The sequence below is a fragment of the Kryptolebias marmoratus genome, linkage group LG20 (assembly GCF_001649575.2).
Source record: "Kryptolebias marmoratus isolate JLee-2015 linkage group LG20, ASM164957v2, whole genome shotgun sequence".
Classification (NCBI taxonomy): Eukaryota; Metazoa; Chordata; class Actinopteri; order Cyprinodontiformes; family Rivulidae; genus Kryptolebias; species Kryptolebias marmoratus.
In genome coordinates, this window is record NC_051449.1 from 20,198,511 (window position 1) to 20,206,630 (window position 8,120).

General features: G+C 38.8%; 1 protein-coding gene across 2 annotated transcripts; it reads right to left on the reverse strand.

The window, feature by feature from the left end:
* Positions 1-37: 37 nt before the first annotated feature.
* Positions 38-7,819, reverse strand: shisal2a (shisa like 2A). 2 transcript variants are annotated; one of them, XM_037981773.1, is made up of 3 exons: positions 7,529-7,819; positions 6,855-6,991; positions 38-4,601 (listed from the first exon to the last, which is right to left on the reverse strand). In XM_037981773.1, exons 1-3 carry the CDS (start codon positions 7,708-7,710, stop codon positions 4,420-4,422), a joined length of 501 nt encoding a protein of 166 aa, XP_037837701.1. In that variant the 5' UTR covers positions 7,711-7,819; the 3' UTR covers positions 38-4,419. The 2 variants fall into 2 exon arrangements, with proteins under 2 accessions (XP_037837701.1, XP_017275733.1); XM_017420244.3 differs by having other exon boundaries at positions 38-4,604.
* Between the last annotated feature and the right edge of the window lie 301 nt (positions 7,820-8,120).

Below are 8,120 nucleotides of genomic sequence, written 5' to 3' on the forward strand. Positions count from 1 at the left end.
AAGCTTTATATAAAAACTTAAATTTATTGATCTAAACTGAGCGAAGGACGACAAGCAATTTTACACATTTAATTCTGCCTACATAAAAAGACTGGTCAACAAATGATGGATGTGTTCATAGAAAGAATACACGCACAGAATTTATTCACATGAGACAAGAAAACGAGATACCTTTTCAATACGATTCAGTATTTTTATATGAAGGTCACTTTCATTTAAGGCAAAAATTAGTCACTGTAATGCAATTTTTTTTACATGAATGCCTTTTTATCTACAACAGGACTTTGAAGTGATTAAAAAAGACTTTTTAGACATAAAAATTATAAATTGGTAAGTTATAAGGCTGTTAAGTATGCAGTGAACCTTTTAAAGAAATGACCCTAGTAAAATTTATATTATTTTTTTCACAACGGGCTCTATTTAACAAAACAAAAATGTCTATTAATTTACAAAACATGACAGAAGTGAGTGGATGGGACGAGTCACATTTTTTAGGCTCTGTAACTGCTTAAGTTGTATTCAGTACTATTTGCATCTTTTCTTGTATAAAACTAATCAGATTAGACTTAGTCACATTTAAAATACATGAGCTCAACCGATTTGATACTTTCCATGTTTTAGATCATTCAGTCAATCCTCCTCAGCTTGGAGGACATCCGTGCCATACAAATTTCTGAAGTCTTCTGAGACTTTATTTATTTATTTCAGTGCTCTTTGCTGGAAGGGTTGTGTTGCCCTTCTTTTATCTTCAAAATACCTCAGAAGAATTCAGTTGCATTAGAGTTACAAAACACACTTGGCCACTTCAAAATTTTCCTTTTCATCTCCACATGTGGTTTTGTCTCGATTTTGTGAGGCTGTTTTGTTTGTTTGTTTTACCTTTCTTTACTGGATGTTTTTAAGTTCCTGCTGAGTGCAAATCATTTTGTCTGTCAGTATTTTAGTGTGAACTCAGCAGTTGATATGGATCCATATCATCACACCCCCTCCTCTGTGCTTCACTACTGAGATGACGCGTGATCATCTTGAGAACTACTTTACTTGTCATATCAGAAATAGATTGTACTGAAAATGGTATTCTCACTTTCGTTCTGTGTTCTGTGTATTTTGTCAATGTAGCAAAAGACAAAGAAAGGTAAAAGAGATTGTATCCCAGTGGCATCAAAGTCATCAAAAGGCTCTGTTTCTGACCTTAAAAATGTTTTTATTCAAATTATCTTACCATTCTTGTGACTAGGTTTACATAAAAACAAAGTTGTTAATGACACACTTGTGGATGGCCCCGATGATCTCTCCACGACATATTAGAGCGTGGCTGGATTGTGGAAAATTTGCAAAACCTCCTTTAGTGTGAAGAGAGTCATAGATGGATAGAATACTTTGTTGATTTGAAAGGGAAATTCCAGTATCAATTAGCAGCATGACAACACTTGATTATGATGTTGCTGCACTAATGTGGCTAATTTCCACATCCTCAAGATGCTTTCTTGCACCCTTATAGTGTTTTATATGTCCGCTTTGGCAAAACTCTTGGACCATGCAGCTCCGGGTATGATGTCTGGGCTAGGTTGTTTCCATGATCTTTTCACAATCGTAGCCTAAGCATGAGGCCAACGTGGCCAGTCCTACTTTAAATTCTTGACGACCAATCTATGTCGGTGTTTGCATGGATATGCTGCCACTGCTTCCACATGCACCACCCAGGAGCACCACAATGATAAACCACCACAAAAGTTTTATGCACCTATTCATGTCATGTTCTATCAAGCATAGTGGGCAGTCCACTGTATTCTTAATACCAATCTGAAGACCTTGCTAAGACCCCACAAAGACCATCCCCATTTTGGCTGATTTTTCTACATTGTAGAACAACAACAACCACATACCTGTGATGGTAGCGTCATGCTATTGTAGCAGGACCTTCTAGAGCGTAGCTGCTTCATAATGTGGTTTGAGAGAGTCATGCCAGGGTGGGGCACAGGGCATTGTGCGATTGCGGGCGTAAGTGGCATTATCACCATTGGAACATTCTGCTGACATATGGAGCAAAGTGAGGGCATGGGAGAACGTCTTGGAGACACAGAAAATAGCAGGGAAACATCTATTTGGCAAGTACTTAGAGCATAGCTGCAACATGATTGTCTGTGAGAGGTTTTTCAAATTTGCTGTGACCCAGCTACATTCACATAGGTCGTGTTGGTTGTGGAGAGAGTAGTGGGGTCATCATCCAGTGTCTTAGGCCTCGTCCACATGAAAATGCTGTTTTTCCAAAACAATTTTTCTGTTTGTTGTTTCTAAAAAATATTCTCATAAACATTTCTAGAAACGTTTTTACCCACACAGAAACCCAGAAGATTACCCAAAAGGCTGTAGCAACTTTGATATGTGGTGCTGTAACGCTGCCATAAAAATACACTAAAAGCAGGGAAACAAAGCTTGGAGCATATACATAAAGCTTACATGAACATGGGTATGAACTGCAAACACAGGCAGAAAAAGACAGAGATGGTGAATATAAGGGCAAAAAATGAGTATTGTATGGACTGATGACAAAGGGGAACTTTAAGTTTGTGTCACATTAAACTACAGAACCACGAAAGTGCAGAACACAGGATGCAGGACATCATGAATGCTTTTCAGGCACAATATCCAGTGAGGGATGGCTGGAAGGAACATCTTTCCTCATGATGTTTAAAGCATGTCGGACTAAATTTTTTATAACAAACTTCGGTCTTGTAAAACTATTCTCATTTCTCATGTTTTTTAAATGTAAACTTCATGTACAGCTTTGATCTTTTTCTGCAACATTTGCTTAAGTATTGTTGACAGTTCAAAAAAGAGAAGAAAAAAACCCCTTTTTGGCCTGATATTATTTGGTGTAATAATAACAGGGTTTTTGTTCTGCTCTATTCAAGGCAAAGTTATTGTTCATCAGCCTTGTCTGCTCATTACCATTTTTGCGTGACAAGACTGACACAATTTAAAAAAAAAGTCTTTCCCAAAATGCTGTTCCCGTGCAAACAGCGCCTTAGTTAAAGCTTTAAAATACATTTAACCCTCTCAGGCTCAAATTAAGTTTTAGTAACAGGAAAATCAGATATGTTGTTGCAACGCCTGCCTTGAGAGGGTTAAAAAGTAAAGTTTGTGACATATGTGAGCAAAGGCTATTCAGACACCCAAACCCTGCACACCGTTTCAACAGTACTCAAAGAAAACCTTCTACAGCTCTAAATGTTGATATCAATAACTGATTCATCTGTCATAATGGTGGAAACAGTTTTGGAATGTGGTATACATCACTATTGCAAAGAAATCCAAGATTTGCCAGCCCAGCATGCTACCAGCTGATTTTCTAGTAACTTTAGGCTAAAGCAGACCCTTTTACGTCTCCCTATGACTAAAATGGTTGACATGAAAGGCTTAGTTGTATTCTGTTTGTAAGCAGCTGCAGTCTGATTAGGTTTTCTCTGAGTTTAACTCTGTGGAATTACAGTGTCGGTTCAGCCACAGCTCAAAGGCTGTTGTTGAACTAAAGCTAATTGTGTAGTTCGAGTTTCACGGTCATTCATCAGCTGACTGATAGCATCATTACCTTGTGATATTCACTGGAATACTCTCAACATCACACAAAACCTAATAATGTTAAAGGAGATGTTCCAGAGAAGATTTATTTGCTCTTGGTTAAGAAAAACACAGCAGTGATGACTCAAAGAAACACTGTTGATTATGACCAGGAGATGAAATACTTGAGTTTGTTCAACAATCCCATCCAGCATTGCTGAGATGTTTATAAGAGAGTGTTTGTCAGAAAGGTGTGAACACAAGTCCTTGTAAGCAGTAGAAAAACCAGCTGATGATCTTGGTTTTAGTTATGTCGAGAAGGAGTCGAATCGTGCTATAGGCTCTTACTCTTACCCTTTAAATCCCTGAGACAATAACGATCCACATCGGCGTCACTAAGCTTCATGAGAGTCATTGCACAGACCCAGATGTTGTTTTGTTGCATCTAAACATGTTTTCTTGCCATATGAAAGATCTTCAGCATCACCTCTACAATTCCAAGAGGATTTTGCTGGCTTTCAGAAAGCCATATTTACAGTTCGTGTTCATTTCCTGGAGGTTGGAGGATAATTAATTTCTGGTTCATCAGGTGCCATGTAGAGGAGAGAAATTCAGTCTTTATAATGAGTGATTTGTTAGAGTGGTCACAGCAATTGCAGGGTTTTTTTTTCACCACTCACTGGAATAACTGGGTAATTACTCCACTTAACCACCATGATTGTAAAGCACATCACATCAAATTCTGCTTCTCTCCTCCCACTTGCAGTTGTTCAGTCGCAGGTCCGACCTCCAGAACCACCTGCCAACCCGAAGCAAACGCTGCTGCCTGGATTTATGAAGACAAAGTTTCTCCATGACCTATGAGGGACTTTCCACTTTCACACCAGTAACCGTAGCTGTAAAACACCTCTGGAACAGGCGCTCGGGGTCCGTCGGTTCGTTGTCAGAGTCCACTCTCCTGCTCGTCAAGTGTTTTCTGAATCCCTGTGGACCGAAGCCACCGGTCACTCTCACATTACTGGGTCCCTCACTGGGATCTCCTGCTGAAAAACACAAGACAGCTGTATAAAATGAAGAGCTAAACATCACCTAGACATAGTGTTGTTATAAGTTTTTTTTCTATAGTCTTTCTTCTGAATTATTATTTTTTTCATTGCTTTTTATATCAGTGAGTCGTTTTCTGGTTTACAACCGAACTTTGCCAGTTCCAGTAATACCTCAGAGATCCTTTGTCTGGGTTAGCTCGATGTACAAAAGGTTACGCTACGGTAGGATTAGCGATGAATAGGATTGTCTGCCCAGGGTTTGAAGAGACTGAATGTCTCATGTGGAGGACTTTAGAAATCCCTGGATCTTGTTCACAAAAAGTGGCAGGACAAATTATGAAACTGACAAACAGATTGGTTCAGAGTCTGCAGGGTGTGAGGGAAAGATAAGATTAAGTGATGTGTCCCCTCTAGGTGCAGCAGAAATATTCTGTAGAGTATGTGTTGGGTTCTGATGACAGGTCATGCATCTCTGCCAAGGCTGGTGTCCACTGTCCACTTCTTTAAATGCAGTTTTCCATTATCTTAAAGCAGACATATTCTGCCACTTGTCTTATCATTGGGATTTTTTGTTTATCATTTCTTTTATATTAGACTGATAAAACATTAACAGACTGGGTCTTCTGATCATCAGTATAACTGCATAAAGCTTTGGATTTACCACTTGATCATTGCTCCAACTCTTTACCTATGGTAATAAACTAGTTAAAAACAAACATCTTTAGTAGGCTTTAAAATTTTGTTTGTCTTCACCTGGAATTATCTTTCTCATGGTGATAGTACGAAATGCCTGCAAGATACAGTCCCATAGTCCCACAGGTGTCTTGCTGAGATCAAAATGAAGCCCAGGTTAAAAAAGTCTACTCTGGCTGAAGCAAACAGTTGAAATTCTCTTCAAAGAAAAGGTTTGAAGAGAATTTCAAGGTGATGAACAATTAATATTTTGGCTGTTGTAGATAGCTCTTTGACTTTGTAGAAATAAAGCTGAATTCTGTCAGGATTAACAAGATAACAGCTGGTCAGAGCTGCCTTAAAACAACCCTAGACTCAAAAGTTCATAGTAGCTCATGCAAACACTAGTTTAAAAAGTGTTACACCACCATCAGTTTTGCATTACATGTTTAATCCAGCTGTAGTTTTATGATACTCCTGCAGGAAATGTCCCAGGCCGTACTGGAAGTGCTGCAGCTGCCTGCTGCTGCTGCTGCTAGTTGTGCTTACAAATAACTACAGAGTTCTATGCAAATAACCATGTAATGTGAAACTGACAGCAGTAAAAAAAAGGGGTTACAAAACAGAATAAAATAATGTTTGCATGAACTAAGACACTAAGACATTTTAGAGATTGAAACTGCAACAATCCACTTTGTTCTCTGGCCTCACTCAGACTAGCCATCAATCAATCAATCAATCAATCAATCAATCAATCAATCAATCTAGCACTTTACAAACAACAAAGCTGCACCAAAGTGCTATACAGCAAAATTACAAAGAGATATAATAAAATTAATATCTTAAAAGACAAAGACAAGTAAAAACAAGATAGTAAAGTCATTCCTTGAAAAAGAAAAAAGAAAACAACAAAACACTATACACTACAAATAATGAACCAATCTGTAACAAACAAGAAGCCAATGAAGCAAAGCCAACACTGGTGTTACCTGCTCATGTTTCTTTTTTTTTTTTTGCTCCTGTTAAAAGTTGAGCAGCAGTGTTTTGTACCATCTGCAGGCACTGAAGAGGCGACTGATCTCAGTCCTACATGGACTTGTAAAATTCTATGCATGTTGTAATAAATGCATGAATTACTTTTTCAAAATCTTTAGAACAAAAGAAGGACTTTACTTTGGTTTAAAGATGGAAGTGAAAGAAGCCTGATTTAACACCTGAACCGACTGACAGCTTGTCAGTTGTGTCAGAATTTAACGTGGTTATCAGAACTGAAGTCAGGCAAATATTTCTTATAATATTTCCACAGAACCCAGCTTCCAAAGATCTAAACTACTGCTTTAATGTTGTTGTAGCAGATTCTTTTTCATTTGCACTGCATAAAACAGGGATCTGATGTAAAAAGATGATTTTTCGCCATCACTGTGGCCCAAAAACCCACCAGTGCCACAACTGGTTCACAAAACAGTCTAGGCTTTGGTGCCCACAACAAAATGTTAAAAATTGTCCTAATGTAAGGCTTCCAGAGGGTTAAAAAGCACACAATAAAGAGTATTTCTTCCATACACGCATCCTGACCTGGAGCTCTGAGGGGTAGGCCGTTGTCAAGGCGACTGGGTTTGGTGGCAATGAAGAGGTAACAGAGGACACATACAGTGATGAGGAAGGCGAGGAGGACCACCGCTGCAATTGACAGACCCACCAGAGCACCGATACTGAGAGGAGAGGAAACAGGATGGGCAATTAGGAAACAAGAGTAAGGAATTAGTGAACATTCAGAGGAACTGAGGCATGAAAATCTGTTAAAAGCAAAAGATGAAAAAGAAAATCAGCATTTAAACAAGTGCGACCACTTTTCCACCTGTGAAAAAGACACATGTAATGGAAAGAAAAAAGAAATCCATAGTACCTGCAAAAATCAGGCTGTTCTGATGAGAATAAGTGAAGAGGTGGGTGTCAACCATTTCTGATTAGCTTTCCACAAATAAGTCTCTTTTTTTTTTTTTTATTTTTCAAAAAAAAATCTCACAAGTGACTAGTTATTTCTAAACTGTCAAACATATTTTTAAAAATGGCCAAATGTAACTTGTTACACATGGAGCTTGACAAATAACCTCACCAACTCAATTAACGGGTAAAGACTAACTAATGAAAAAGCCAAAATGTTTTAAATATTCATTCATTTTAAATGCATAACTAGCCAAAACATGAAGGAAAATAAATCATCCTGTTAGAAAAAGATAAAGTCTTACCTCAGCCACCACATGTACCCATACTCATAGGGGAAAAAACTGTTGGGATCATTGCAGCAGTACTTCACATCATTAAAGCCACAGCAGTAGACCGCGAAAGGAGCGTTGCCCGGCTTGGGGCAGGAGAAAGCCTCCACAAACACCCCATCAGGGTTGTAGTAGCTGCTGCATTCGGTGCTCATCCTGCAGCGGGGGGAGGAACGAACCAGAGGAAAAGACTGAGGAGTTCTGATCACCAAAGTGGAGATCTCTGCGTCAGAGAGCTGAGCGCTCCGGCGTGTTTCTTCCTCAGCTGAGGGACTCTTGGTGAATGGACGCTCAGAGACACAGACAGAGGGAGGGGAGGGGATGGAGAAGGGTGGGGGAAACTTTGAATCTAAAGAAAAGTCTCTCTCTCTCTCTCTCTCTCTCTCTGTGTGACTCACACGCATTGTTTCTTAATAGAATCTCTGATTAGGGTTAAACCACTGAACAAATTGATATCACTGCTGTCAGATAGTTACTGAACACATCGTGTGCTGATTCAATAAACAACTTCACAATACTTTATTCCGAAAATACAGTGTAAAAAAAATGTTTGTAATAATAAAAT